General features: G+C 36.8%; 1 protein-coding gene across 1 annotated transcript; it reads left to right on the plus strand.

The window, feature by feature from the left end:
• Positions 1–920: 920 nt before the first annotated feature.
• Positions 921–15,347, plus strand: LOC111506350 (methylenetetrahydrofolate reductase (NADPH)). Its single transcript, XM_023161387.2, has 3 exons — positions 921–1,355; positions 5,520–5,698; positions 11,992–15,347. The coding sequence occupies exons 1-3, from the start codon at positions 968–970 to the stop codon at positions 12,421–12,423; spliced, it is 999 nt and encodes a 332-aa protein (XP_023017155.2). The 5' UTR covers positions 921–967; the 3' UTR covers positions 12,424–15,347.
• The last annotated feature ends 967 nt before the right edge of the window (positions 15,348–16,314 follow it).

Here is a 16,314-nt window from a genome sequence, read left to right on the forward strand (position 1 = left end):
AATGAATTTTCAACAGATGTTACGTTTCACCAAGATGAGTGTCTATATGAAAATTATCTAAACCTGTCGATAGGCAAAAGTGGTCTACTAAAAAGACCCATTAGATCACCTGATATGACGCTTTTACATTGTGTTGAGGAGATATGTGACATTTGAAGTGTACGATATACAACCGCAATTCATTTCAGACTTCGTGGATATAAAAAGAAGTGTTTCAACTGAATAACCCCAGAAACATTTCATAATGAAAGAAATAAGTTTGTAAACAGGCCATATTTTTCTACGAAAGTAAGTGGTGAACATTTTGAACATGTATTTGAATGAATTAAATTGAATTATGAATGAATTTTCTCATGAAATTATTATATTCATTGATTATCTGTAGATTGTCAAAACGATTCCCAAAACTACCAATTACTTTGGAAAGGCTGAGTAAGACATTGTGTTGGATCAAGAATCAAATTTCCTTCTGAACGAGGTATTACATGAACCCCATTTCTATCTAAAAAAACTAGTTGGTAGCGCCACCTTGGCGAAGATGTAATGCAACACTTATGTCTTTTACGTTGACTATTTACATTGTCATATACAGGCCGATTTTTAGCTGATGCCACAATTGCTATCTCGGAAACGGTAAGACCTACAAGGTCGGTTAAACTGGACGAAAGTGTCCTATTTTGAATAACTAGAATAATATCTTTTCAGATTGAAAATATCAGTGATCATTTTTTAAATATTCGCCAAAAACTAGAATTGTCCAGACCATTAACCAGAAAATATCGAAATATCAACCATGATTCTAGAAAATAGAGAAAATGTTTGCCATAAACGTTGATAAAATATCTTCAAGTGAGTTACTCATTGTTGAGACGCCCCTGAACTATCATTCAAATTGATAAACCCAATCTAAATAAAAATATAAATTGATATTGCTCTGAGTGAACAATTTGTGATAACACACACGATCATGCGTGAGCTATTGATTTCTAACACCCAACCTCCTATCTTCAACAGACTACAAACTAAACAACTAAAGGATCTGTCCATTGAAAAACTAGTGAAAACTAGTAGTGAGTGTTGTTCTATCGAACTTTGTCCCAATCGGTATCTCGATACTGAATCGCTTTCAAAAATCCGAAATCGATTTGTTTCCGTTACTTGGCATACTCCATATGACATTGATTCGAACAATGTGGATCAAATTCCAGCTATTTTTTTCATTAAACAGCTCTATTTACAAGGATACAATGTTCTATTACATTTGGCGGGAAGAAATTTGACGAAGTATCAAGTGAGAAGAATTTTGGATGCAGTAAGCAGTTATGGAATCAAAAATATCTTTGTTCTTCAAGGAGGTATGTACCAGTGCTATTGAAAATAGACATACCTAAATGAAACAAAACGGTTCGAAATTTTGAAATTAAACAAAATACCAGAATATATAACTCAATCGATACAATCTTATAAAAATAGCTTTTAATTGTTTAGATGTATAAGTTTCTATAAATAGTCTTAATTTAATAAATTATGATAAAACCGTAATATCTTCAGCTACGTTGAAAAATACCCAAAAAATATTAATAATAATCTGGAGAATGCAGCCTTTTCCGCCCAAAACCTCAGGGATTACGTATCATATCTTCGGGGGCAGTACTATATGGCTACTCCTTGGCCTGCTAACAAAGTGGTGGAGGTGGCAGTTCAATAACCGTTGGCACGGCTGAAGAGGAGACTGGCATCCTGCCACCAATGTAAAATATTAGAATTGGACCCCTAGAACCACAAGAACTGAGTTGTTTGGATGCAGAGCTTCATAGTGTTCTAACATTAGAGTATTAAGTTCTAACTACATATAAAAGTTATAGTAAAAGGCGAAGTTCAATTTTCGCAGCTATTCAAATAACTACTAAACTGTTCTGTCAAATTAACAACGCCGTATAAAGCACCGTTCAATCGATTTCCGAATCAAAATGACGAAATCCCAACCTCACGGAAGGTTGAACGACAGGTACACAAGATGAAAGCTGAAATCACGTTGGCGGGACAACACGCGTCTCGTTTCCAATGTGTGATGGATTACAATATGTCCAACAGACCTTTCACACCCGCAGCTCACTTATATCAAAATAAATATATAATCCGCCGAATGCTAATCAGGTGGAATCCTTCTGGAAGAACATCTATGAACACCTACAGCAGCTTAACTGCTCTAGCGCAGTTCGAAGATTTCATCAGAGAGCTTCGACATCCTGAGCTGAGTCTACTGCGCAACCCAATAACCCCGAATGATGTTCGAAGAGTCGTTGTGGGTTCTAAGAAAGTTGCTGCTCCTAGACCTAGCCCTTATTGGTGGAGAACAGTGCTAAGCACTCACAGCCATCTGGCCAGAGTATTCAATTCATGGCTGGGTCAATATCAGCGATATCAGTTGAGGGGCAAACAGCTCTCATCCCCAAAATCGAATATAAGTCGATTTCCAAGAATAACAGACCGATTAAATGCTTAAATTTATGTTATAAGTTGTTTACGATCATCTCACCACACGAATACTCACCGCAGTTGACCGAGTATTCGAACGGATATATAAGCAGAGAAGGTCGAAGAGGGGAGTCGCTGCATGTAAAGAGAACTTGCTTTTCGATAGATATGTAACGCAGGATTCGATACAGTATAAGCGTAACCTCTCTATTGTTACCGCAAGGCATTTGAAGAATGCAAACCCGATAAAATAGTGAGATGCCTTGAACAACTGATATCACTCTGACTGACTCTCTTCACCATAACATTTGGTCAGGCTAGAGTCCAAACAGAGTGGGTCATCTTCAGTGTGTTTCAGGGCGATTTTCTAAGTCTCCTTCTTTTCTACATCTCACTATTACCATTATCCGTTATGCTCAAAAGTATATCTGTGTCACATCGTTAAACCAAAGGCATATGGTCACACACTTGTTTTATACCGATGATCTCAAACTTTATGCGTCTGGAGACTAGCATCTCCATCAGTCCTTAATGGTGGTGGAAGAATACACGCATGCTATCGGTATCGGAAATTCGGGATAAATAAATTTAGAACGGTACATCTTAAAATTGGACGATTCGGGGATTACGGAGAGGATGTGCAGAGAAAGGATGCGTCTTCATAGGAGTTCACATGCCAAATCGTCCATTCCACGATTGTACGTTCCCCGACAACAGAGAGGCCGTAGCTTTTTGAATATGGAGTGTCTACATGATAGAATGGTACTGGATGAAGCTTGTGACGTCATCAGGAGTTCGTGTCCCCTCCTCTGCATGGTCGGTAATCATGAGAGAGCAAGAATTGGAGCATTTCTCTTTTAGGCAGCTGCCCGAGTAGATGATGAACTCGGTTTAGTTTTCGGCACTAAACAACACTCTAACCGAGTTGGAACCCGTTGAAAACCGATATCACTTCACCCCTGCGGCAACACAAGGATGAGCCAATGCATGGGGTCCTCTATAACAACATTGAAGACTTCAGCTCATCAAAGCACTTGACCTTCACTTTCTTTAGGTCGAATGGGCTGAAGTCGGAAACCAAGGGGTTCATCATGGCCTGCCAGAATTGTGTCTTCAACACCTTAGTCCACCGCAGTCGCGTGATGGGTATAGAGGTTACTGACACATGGTGCAGGGCCTGTCGCCTGAGACCCTAATGCACTTGCTGTCAGCATGTCCAGCATATGCGGTGTCAGACTATATCCATCGATATAACACGGCCCTAATAGGGCTCTATTTCCATATACAGCACTTTTATGGTATTAACAAGACACCGGTGTTCCCCACACTCCAGGGGAGTGTGAGAAACACCGGGGGAGAGTGAAAAGTGCCAATACATTTGGCACTTTTCATTCTCCACCCTCAGGCTCATACAAGCTGATAAGCCTGATGCAGTTCTTCTAGACAAGAGAGCAAGACGATATTCGTCTTTGAGGTCGAAAAGAGAAGGATGGATGAGATGTTTGTTCTGATTATTGGAGCCATTGGCGGAATGATGCCATCTCTACTCTCGAATCTCATGATCATACCGGCTTGTCGCACAATGGTGGAAATCTTGGCCCGACAAATGCAGAAGGATGTCGCTCATGCGTGTACTTAGAACATATGATGATTATCGGACCCAATTCTCACTTACCCCACGGTGTGGGGAGTGCTCATTGATTGATATACTGGTTCGTCCTCCAGACTGTGTCGGAGCTTCGGAGACAGGGCCTGACCCGCTCACCCTTTGGGAAAAAATAATGATAGTAATACTGATTATGATGATAATAATAAACAGGGATGGCCGGACTGGCAGCCCTAACGCACACGGAAGGGAAAACTGAACACTTCCTCCGATGCCGGATACGGGTCTATGAGGCTTACCTCCTAATAGATCCTATACTTAGCAGCGAGAAGCATCTGCAACAATTTCCCCAGAGAGAAAACCTTAATATCTCTATTGGATACAATTCAATACTATGAGTCATGAGTTGAATCATGATAATGACGTAGATTTGGAAGAGAAATATTCAAAATGGGATGGATTTGAGCATTCATAATAATTGTTCATTAACCAATAGATTTGAATAATGTTCTTGTTTTAAATTTGTTTTGTAATTGTTAAATAGGGTAAATTTCATTTATGGTACCTAATATAAAGTTTAGGTAATTTTTGTTTCGATTATAGATACATCCAAATGTTGAAAATTCATTAGATTTGTAGTAAAACTCATTGTGGTTCAAATTACTATAATATGTAGGAAGCAGAATGTGGAAACTAGGTTAGTACTGAACAGGCCTATATACTTGAGTAACTTTTGTCTAGTGAAACAAGTGTCACGGGTTTCTGTCTGTCTGTCTATTTTTCCGTTAATCAACTGTCGCCCCCATACAAACGACAACTCTCAGAAGTTGGGAAACTTGTGCGAGCTAACAACTAACGAGGTCTTACCTTTTAATATGTGATTCCTAACACGGTTGCAGAATCATCCCCGCTTCAACCAGATAAATTCTCTCGAAAAATATCTGGTCGAGGCGGGAATCGAATCCACGATCTTCCGATCGTGAGTCGGGCGCACTACCACAGCGGCCAATTCCACAACAAACTAACAATTTAAACTTTTTTGTAAACTAACAATTTAAAATTCAATGAAGTATCATTTGAATATGTTATATTTGATTTTCATCAAGTATCGGCCAGTTCCATCAGATATCTAAAAACTACTCCCGAGAAAAATAATAAACTCGAAAGTCATGCAGCCTTGAGTACAAAACACCTTATACTTATATATAACACGATTACAAGTCGCCATTATGTTAAGCTGGTACCTTTAGTTCTCTTGAAAATTAAAAAAAAAATCCCTTGACATCAGTGTATTTTTGATTACTCCTCATCTAGTTGTTCATCTCATTATTTTTTATAAATATCGATACACTATTTCTATTAACTCTCTTCAGCAGAAATTACTAGTATACATTTTTTGATCACCTACTGAATTATCTGAATCTTTATTTCCTAGATCCCTCTCAGAACAAAAAACAAAAAAATGAAAACTGTGACTTTCCGTATGCTGCTGATTTGGTAAAATTCATTAGGAGAAATTATGGAGAATTTTTCACCATCGGAGTAGCAGGATATCCAGAAAAACATCCAGAAGCTAAAACTATGGAGGCTGATATTGAACATCTGAAAGAGAAGGTAAAATCAACTGTACTATGAAACATTTTATGAAAACTAACTTTTTCGTGTTGTCCATATGGTAACTAAATTATGAACGTTAATATAAGTTTTTATAAAAGTTTGTATAAACTATGCGCTGTTTTCTGAAAGTTAGATCTAGTGAATCATTTGGTCTGATTTTATTGATCTTTCCAGTTTGTCCAAGTTTCTGGACGATTAAAATCCAAAAATCATTCATACCGGTGAGACATAACGTAGAGTATTCTTAAATTTTTCAAAAGTACTTCAGATATTCATTTTGATTCTGAGAAGTTCTTATATTTTCAAACAAATAGTGAGACATTTTTATACTTTAAATCGCACAAGATTGAATCTTTTAGGGATTATATTTGAATGAAGGTTACGTCTGTTAAATAGAAAAACTCGTGATGGTCTCTCTGCAGATATTTTTTTTGGGAATGAATGCTTATGGTTTTCTACTTCTCTACTGCCTTGGGTTATCAGATACATTCTCATAGGGAGCTGTGAGGGAACTGGTCTGGCAGTTATTAGAAACGCAAGTTTCTGAATCTACAAAGTAGAAATTCTATTCTTTCTTCATTTAACATCTCAATTCGAAAGTTCGCCCGAAAAGATGACAACATTCATGAATGCAGATTACTGACTGACTGGATTCTCTACTGATTTAGCTTTGTTCATTTTTCAAATTGTGGAAGGTTATGAACCAAAGTTCGTAGTCGAAGATTATTTCGTAAAAATTAAAAATAGCTATGCTATAACGGGATGTTTTTCAAAGTCCTAAGCGCATATTTAACATAGATGAGAAGGGCTGCCGCCTAAATCTGCATACATCTCAGCAAGTATTCGCTTGTAAAGGTGCCGAAATGGTCCACCTAATCTCACAGGAACATGCTAAGAATGTTTCCATAGTTGCATGTGGTAATGCTATAGGCCAAATGATTCCACCTATGATACTGTTCAAACAAAAAAGAAAGAAGAAGGAATGGCTGGATAATTTACCTGCTGGAACAGTTATTGAAATGATCGAGAAAGGAAGCATGACCACACCAGTGTTTATTAAATGGGTATACCATTTTGCTAAGTACAAGTCTGTGGGAAAAGTTTTACGGATTTTTGATGGAGCATCCTCCTACCTGGATGCAGTAATAGTCGATGCAGCTAAGTCGCATGACATTACACTGTTTTGCCTGCCAAACAATTGTTCTCATGAGCTACAACCCATGGATAACGCTATATTTAAGGCATTTGAGAGTTACTGGGATGACGAAGTAATTACATATTGGACAAACCAGCCAAATCAGGCAATAAGCAAATTTATATTTGGCACCATTTTTTTGAAAGTGTGGCCAAAGGTAACCGCAGCTTCTAATGTAATATCAGGTTTCAGAGCAACGGGAATATACCCTTATGATAGTACTACCTCCGAGAGTTCCGATGTCAATGATAGCTCAGATGATGATAAGACCATTGCTGCACCACAAGCATTATGCATTAGTTTTAAAATTCTCGAAACGCCAGAAATAGAGACAAAAAGACAGAGGAGCAAGAAAAAAATCCTTAAATCACACTGGTCAACAAAATTTTAACTGTTTTTTGTCACATGAAAACTTATATCAAACTTTGAATCTACTAGGGTCACTAACCAATATTGTATCAATGAAAAAAATTGACACAACAGGTTTTGTGGTGAAAATTACAGAAATCAACTATACTCAGAGAAATTATTTGTTACGGTTCCCAAAATGCAAGAGCGGATTTATAAGATAACAGAAAAGTAATGTATTGAAATCATATATTTATGCACAACATCCACCCTGTATAACATTCAAAACAATTCAGTTCAGTTTTTTTTGTGCCTAAAGACAATCAGAATAATTCGACCTTGAATAACGTTGATAGGGAAAAAAAAGAAAGGAAAAAGAAAAGGGTTTTTTCTCTGGGAATGAGAGTTGAGTTTGGTTATCTTCTCTGGAGCAAGAATTTTGAGCTCATCACTTTGTGGATTCGAAGAAACCAAAATATTCAATACGGGAATAACTATATTTGGGTTATCTAAAGGAATAACTCGCCCACAGTATTGGCGATTTTTATTAAGTACCCGTTCTCTTGTCAAATTCCAATCTTCAGGCCACACAACAACTACGGTAAGAACCCACTTCCCGAAAATACCCTAAAGGGTATATCCTTCTAAACCTTAATCTCATTTTAGGCCTTCTTATTACCACCTCAAGTCGATATTTTGAACTATATCCTGGTATATCTCTCGCAAGGCTAGACCACTACACCCCTTATATCTCTGATTACGGTCTTCCGAGGGGCAAGTATTCTGCATGGAAAAGATCATTGCCTGAGTGGACTGCGTACAGGGGTAGGATCGTGCTGCTGGAGACTATTCTCCCATATCCCATGCATGTAAGGTCTTTCCTGTTATGTATTACACCCTCCCGCACGACCTCGAATCAACATTGCGGCACAAATTGCGAATTCTAGAAGGAACCAAGTATTTACCACACCTTAAGTTTAATCATAAGTTACTTACATTTATATCTGTGAACCCAAAAGTATACTTCTGGGCCATAAGCCTGTAATCACCACAAGCTTGGCGTGTTTGAAGAAACAATACACTTATCCTCCAAGTGGACTTATATTTACCCACCATCCCTCTCCGCTGAGTTCCGGCAGCCCATAATTTAGTTCCTAAGTAACAAAGTAACCCATTTCAATCTACGACAACGAAGGTTACATATTACTTACTGTACAATAAATATTTATGATTTTCGTGAATATTTGTCTTCTGGTAGGTCTCTCCTGAGTTTCCAACAATAATCTGTTAGCATTTCTGGGCTCCATTTCCATTGATAACGCTTCTCTATCAAGTAAATTTTCTGATGGAATATCTTCCCTTGTTCGTCACTCACAGCACCCAAATCTAGATGAGAGTCAAACATACGTATTTTTTAGAACACATTATACCCCAAAGCTTTATCTGACATTATTAGTTCTTCTATTGAGTCTTTGTGTTTTCCGCTTTATGATTTCCTAGGAAATTTTGGACAACAGTCACAAAACATTTCCAGGCGATTTTTTCCTAGTCATTTAGTTCTTCTTCAGAGCTCTTATTCTTCATAAGTTGTATTTGCTAGCCTACAAATATTCTCCCTTCAATTTTCGCGTCGCTGAGTTTGAGGAATTTCTCTTTCAGATATAAAAATCCACTGACATCTTTGCCCATAGCTTTTACAAATTTTTTCATCAGGCCGAGTGCAACGGTGGTAAAAGTATGTCATCAGGGTTCACTAAAGGCTGATTTTTAACATTTTTACGGCCTGGAGTGACTCACCCTTGAGCCACATTTTATTAGTGAATGTTTCTGTCTCTGCTGTCCCATTCGCAAATAAAAGAGCAAAATTTTGTGTAATCAACATATAGTCCAACCAAATAATACATAACTTTTCAAGAAGAAATCTCATATTTTCATAAGTCTCTTCCATATCAAAACCATGAACAACCGGCACTGAAGGGAGTTCGTTTCTGTTATGCAGCAACACTACTTTCAAACTAGTTTTTGAGGAGTCAATGATCCAGTGACTTGGATCATATTCAAAATTCAATAAATTCATCACAACATAAATATTATTACAAGGGACTTCAGGAAAGAAAGGTTTTATTTCATTGTTACAATGTCGAAAATAAGAAACTTTTGTATCAGGAGAAAGTAAATTCCAGTCTTTTAATCTAGACCCCAAAAGCTCAGCCTGTTTATTTAGACAAATTCAAATCAACATACTAAATCGTTTAAATCACATTTTGTCAATAAGTGCGGTTCTTTTGAAGTTTGCGGTTCATAACTTTGGTCACTATCTTCATATTCCTGACGCGAACAAGTTCTGCCGGACTGGAATCCCAACTTTCTGGTCGATTTGAAGGCTTCGGCACAAGCAGTTCGGCACTATGTAGAATGGGTCTCTTGGCCGAAGACAAGTTTGGATACTGGATAGTATATTTGGACTTCGTTGCCTTTTATTTTTGTTTGACTCAAATAAAAGTCCAACCTAATAGGAGTCTCACACACGTTACACAACATTTATCTGGGACCCAGAATGTATCTTGATGCTGCACAGTAAATCCAAAATATTCTTAAAAGCACTGTTCAATTAATGGGGTGAAATTTCGACGCTGGAATGTAAAAGCTGATTCTTCACACACATAACAAAATTGTCAGGGATAGTAGAACACTTTCGTTGCATATTTGCGATGTACAACCAAAGTAAAATGTATGTTAGCTGATGCAATAGCTATACAGCCGCCTAAATGACGTCAGAAATGAATATATAGCTGTCACAAAAAACCTGGATGTGATTGAAACAAAATTATTATATATTTATAATGGGGGTCGGCTAACATAAACAAAACATATCACAAAGTTCATGTGACAAAAACACTGTTGTGTTTTTGTCACATGAACACATGTGAAGTTACAAAATCTTTGTTTAATGAAAATAAACCGACTACAGCTATTTCAGAAAAAGGAAGGAAGCTTTTAAGTGGAAAGAAGGTTCAAAAGCGTGGTTTGAAAAACGCAGAGAAAAAAGAGTCAAGTGAGAAAAGAGAAAGTTGGTATTGTTATTTATGTACGAAAGATGTTGTTAAAGATATAAGATGAAAGAAGTACGTTCACGAGGAGTGTGTTGGGCTCACTGCAGACGATAAGGACTTAATTTTTACTTTTCCAAATTTTTGCTCTATAATGTCATAATAAAATACTTTATTTTAAATCTTTGTATTTTTGTTTTTTAAAAAACATTTACACCAAGGCCTTATTTGGTGCCACTATGGGCCTTATTAACATCATGCTCTCAATAAGACCCATATACAGCCAGCCATTTTTTGAATTTTTTTTGAATTACAAAAAGTTAGGGATCCTAAATCATATGTCTAAATCATAATTATTTTTAGGAATAATCTATTACATACCTGCCATACAATAATATTGTCAGATTGCTTGGACTTTGTTTTTATAACAAAAAAAAAACCATTTCTGTTAAGTGGACCTCATTTGTCACAAAACAGTGGGTACGTAATGACATCTATGAGCTATTTGATTTGAAGATGGAGACGTAGAAAGAAAAAACTTTTCTTTGCCAAAAACTAATCTCTGCCAAAACCGAATCCCTCATAAATAATTAACAAGTAAAAAAATACAATTTTTTCAAAAATAAGCTTCTATTTGTGGCATTATAGAGAAAAAACGAAGACTAATTATTCACCTGTATCTTCAGCTGTTTTGAAAATCTCCAGTCAAGTCTAGAAAACAGGGCTGAGTTGCATCTGGAATCAATAAAATTGATATGTAATTCGACTGATAGTTCTGATTTTTTTGATAAAATGTTTAGGTAAAAATGTGAAACTCAATTTTCCTTAGAAAAATAAAAACATTTTCTAGATGGAGATTCAGGTCTTACACTTAAAAATTTCAATTTTGCCACTTCAAACGAAAATGTTTATATCTATGTATTGTTATTCTTTATAGATTTTCACTAACTAATTTTATACGTCCTCCCTCTCTTTGTTACGTACTTCTAGTAGATCATTTACACTTTTAACAATAAATATAACATTGATTCTGCAATTTTTCAGAAAAAGGTATCTGAAATTAACTTCTGCATGCATGATCTGCACATCTTTGTAAAAGAGTTTATTTTGACTTTAATTGTTTTCTTCTTTCCTTCGGAAGTTTTTTACATTCATTGTATGAATGTAAAAAAAATAGAAAACCGAAATGCTTTTTTCCAGAGATTGAGTACCTAGTCCGAATTTGTTTTACTGGTTTCAGTCTCCTGTTTTCATGTTTCTTATTTTTCATCCTGTGATGAGGCTGCAGCAATTTTTTTCCTCTGTTGAAGCTATCTGCAGAAGTCAAATTAGGCAGTGGAAATGTGTAGCGCTCTTTTACCGACTGATTAATAAATTTGTTGGTTCATAGCTTACAATAATAACTTATAATATTTCATTGGATTTTGCGGAAACAAAAATCTCATTCTCATTTGTATTACTTTTTCACCTATGTAAATATACACTCGCTTTACTGACACATACATTCAACGTCACAGAATCATTTATACTTTTCGCAAACGCCATAGAATGAATGAATAGGGATCAAAAATAAGTATGACTTGAAATTGGTTGAGTGAAAAAAGTCTTTTAAAGTAAAACATTGTCAATTTATTATAAAGTAGATATATCACTGTGCAGTTCTTTCAGCAGCTACATCATAATTTGATTTTTTTCAGGTAGATTTTGGAGCGAATTTCATCATAACGCAAGCTTCCTACTCCTACGAAGCGTTCGAGAAATTTGCAAAACTATGTAGGAACATTGGTATCAGTGTTCCAGTCATACCAGGAATTTTCATAATCAATTCCTTTAAGGCCTTAACGGCTATGTCGAATTTTTGCGGAGTCTTCGTCCCTGGCGATATTCTGGAAATCGTGAAGAAAAATGAAAATAACAAAGATGCAGTTGAGAACTTTGGCGTTTATCATGCTGCAGAGATGATCAAAAAGATTCTACAAAATAGAGACTTATATGGATTTCATGTATTTTCTCTGAACGATTTTCAACTATTGAAAAAAGTACTGAAATGTTTGGGACTCTATAGAAGCCACATAGAAAGACCTTTTTATTTATGTGAATCTTCAAACACAATTTCAGAACATTATTGAAAAATCATCGTAGCCCAGTCATGCTGGCAAGTTACCTACTGTATGCTATTGGAACAATTATATATGTATTTCACTGTTCAATTCTTGTGAAAATAGAAACCTAATTCACCTTTGAGAAATGAATTGTAAACTTTGCCATCATTTCTGTCCTCATTTTGCAGAGTTTCCCATCTGATAGAAATTATCTTACAATACCCAAAGCCAATATCTGATTGTGTTTTTGATCGGGGAAAATCTCTTTGGGAATCTAGAACTGGCCAAACAATGAAAATTGAAGACATGAAAAAACAAAGGGCATGGGATAAACCATTACTAGATCAAGCAACTAGTATTTTACTGAAGACAGCTTCTGACACTTCGAAAAATAAGGCTCGTCTTCTCACAGTAACTGTGAAAGAATCTGGTGCTTGGTTAAATGCTGTTCCTATAGCATCACTTGGGACTCTATTGGATGACGACTCTTTCAGACTTGCCATCGGATTTCGACTTGGTACACCACTGGTGTACCAAGCGCTGGTCGTTTATCTCGCCATTATGCAATTAATGATCTAATCAAAAGGGCTTCAACTTCAGCAAAAACTCCTGCGATTTTAGAACCCATAGGCACAAGTCGAGACGACGGAAAACGGCCGGATGGTATGACACTTGTTCCATGGAAAAATGGTAAATCTACTGTTTGGGACTTTACTTGTGTAGATACATTAGCAACTTGCCATCTTCCTGCTACTTCTGCGAAAGCCGGTGCTGCTGCTTCTTTAGGAGAAAGTTCCAAACTACGGAAATATCAGAATTTGGGAAATAATTATATCTTTCGCCCAATAGCTATTGAAACGTTTGGTGTTTTTGGCCCTGAAGCCTTATCTTTCATCAATGAAATTGCAAAAAAAAGGTAACCGATGAAACCCACGAATCAAGAGCCACATCTTTTCTCATTCAGAAAATTAGTATAGCCATCCAAAGAAGAAATGCAGCTTCGTTTTTCGGTACTCTCCCTGATTCCAAAACACTTGATGAAATTTACTTGTTTCCTGAAAACCAATTTTATAAAGAAAAGAGAGGTAATAAGAAACCACTTTATGAAATTAAAATAAAAGCAAATGAAAAAAATACTTTATCTCAGCAAAATTCTCAAATGGGTTTCAAAGATATTTCGGATTGTTCAGTGATAAATTCTTCAGTCAAAACCTTTGGGTTAAATGGTTTTAGAAGGATTACATGAAGAGGTTAATATAAATAATAAGAAACCTAAACCAATCTTAACGGAAATTGACGAAAAATTGAGCGACAGCGGAAATGCACAAGAGTCATGGCTCACATATTTGTGGATGCATAACTCTAAGATTGTAGATAATTTCGATGGCCAATTGAAATCCACGATGAAATGCACACACTATGGATACTCTTCAGTAACATTTGATCCTTTCTGGGATTTGTCTCTCTCCATACCACAAAGAACCAACCAAATGAGTTTGTGGCAATGCTTAGATTCTTTTACAAGAGAAGAAACTTTGGATGGAATTGAAAAACTGACGTGTTCGAAATGCAAGGAAAGGAGGAAATGCACAAAGTCCCTATCAATCCTTAAGTTTCCCTATATTTTAGTAATACATTTAAAAAGATTCTCTCCAACGGAAAGTAGAGGCAAATTGAATGATGTCATCGAATTTCTTCTAGAAGGATTGGATATGGACAATTTTGCAGCAGAAAATGTGGCTACTTGTTATAATCTATAATCACTTTTAAATCACAGTGGGACTACTAACAGAGGACATTATACAGCATACTGCAGACACCCGTATACTGGCGCGTGGCACAAATACAACGATTCACACGTGTCACCAATTTCACCAAAGTCGCTTGTGAGTGGAGAAGCATACGTCCTCTTTTATGTAAAGGATGGAACAAAATCGCACCTTTAAGATAACCGAGGGAAAGTTTCTTTGTGCAATTATTATTTATTTTTTGTTAATTTCTTACATAGTGAAATACTAGTTTTATAATTCAATTTTCATAAACGTTTTGAACTGAATTATATTTTGTAACTTTACTACGTTTGAATAACTGGTGAGATAGGTACTGTCAAATAATAATTAAAAATGTTATCTATAAACTCATTTTGAGAAAAACACTGGATCAAACACATCTATATGCATGATTCACAATAATATTGATATCAAAAACCAATACGCACCATAATTCATCTGATTTATCAGTTTTAAATTTCACTGAAAGATAAGCCGGAATTATATTATTGTGTCTTGGTGTGGCGTGATGCGCCACAAGTATATCGTATTCATACATTTATTATGTTTAGATTTGTATAACTAAAGTGTCGGGACGCGATCGGTTTGAATTTCTTTAAAGAATTTGAAATCACCTGCAAAAAGGAGCCTTTTAGAAAAATGTAAACATGATGTTAGATCATTGATAAATAAAACATAACAATATAATTTTTATGTCACTTGTGAACCAGTTTGGATAGTTTTTTGTTTGGCCTTGTATATTATAAACCTTTTCAAGCCCTATATTTACGTTTGATTTAAAAATCTGTTTTTCCGTTAATCAGCTGTTGCCCCCATACGAACGACAACTCTCAGAAGTTGAGAAACTTGTATGAGATTGTATACTTTCTCCCATACATTATCTCGTACACGCTCCGACAACAAATTTAAATTGGCTTTTTCGAAATTAAACCGGTTGCCTACAAATTTATTTTCATTGTTTTGAATTTTATTTTTGTGTAGTGTAATTAATATTTCTAAAGAATGGTGATGACTTTCCTCCCTTACTATCGGCTCTGCACACCTTATGGCAGATACATTTTCATTTTCCGGGCCAATTATCAGATCCAAAGTCTTCCTTTGTGCATTTTGAATATTTTTGTGTAACGAGTAAGAATTTCAATTCAAAAAATCGTGCAATACTATTAAATTTCCATTTATGTTCCCTTCAAAGAATCAATTACAGTATGTACCAATTTTTAAGTCTGGGGATAAAAAACTTGTAACTAATTATAGACCTAAAACACTCATAAACAATTTTGCAAAAATTTTGGAAAAATGTATAAAAAAAGAGTGGTGCATTTCTTAGAAAATAATAATTTTTTTCTCAATGTCAATTTGGTTTCAGAGAAAACAGGTCCACTGAAAAAACCATCTTTGAAGTAGTTAATTTAGTTGACAATTCTTTTCAAAATCAAGCGAAAACTATCACTGTTTTTTTAGATTCAGCTAAGGTCTTTGACACGGTGGATCACAATATACTTCTTCAGGTGAGTGAAGAGAGTCCATTAAGAGAGTCATAGTTACGACCGCACCGGGGGGCCTGGGGGGCCGGTTAGGCCCCCCAGACGTACCCTGGCGTTGGATGCGATCGGGCGTGGAGGGGTGGATTTTCGGGAAATCCTTGCGGGTACCGCCCCTCACCCCACACCAACAGGATTTCGCAGGGCTTCCTCCCGCACACCGAACCCGGAATTGCTTCCTTACATCTACTTAGTGTGGCTAACCAAGAGACAGGACCATCGGCAGCGTTCGACCGAACGTTTGTACAAGTTAACTTAGCTCCTCTTTCGCCAGAGAGTGCTCGCGTCGCACACCTGCCCCGCCAACCATGCCAAATCAGTTGGGAATATGGTCCCGGAAGTGGCCGGCCGGGGTCCTAAGCTCGGATACTAGTAGCTCCGTCCAACCGGGTTCCGACACCTCAAGCGTCTGCCTTGGTGCCCTCCAAGGCTAGACTCGGATACTAGAGCCCGGGAGGACCGCAAGCCCCGACACCTCGAACGCTTGGATCCGTACAGAAGCAGGCGAGGATCACGGAACAGCATGAGCCGTCCAGTGCCTCATAATGGGGCTGCAATGCACCCATGAATGGATTACCGCAGCCCTA

This window comes from Leptinotarsa decemlineata, unplaced genomic scaffold (assembly GCF_025532065.1).
Source record: "Leptinotarsa decemlineata unplaced genomic scaffold, Ldec_3_MD MMD2_P_RNA_scaffold_9, whole genome shotgun sequence".
NCBI lineage: Eukaryota > Metazoa > Arthropoda > Insecta > Coleoptera > Chrysomelidae > Leptinotarsa > Leptinotarsa decemlineata.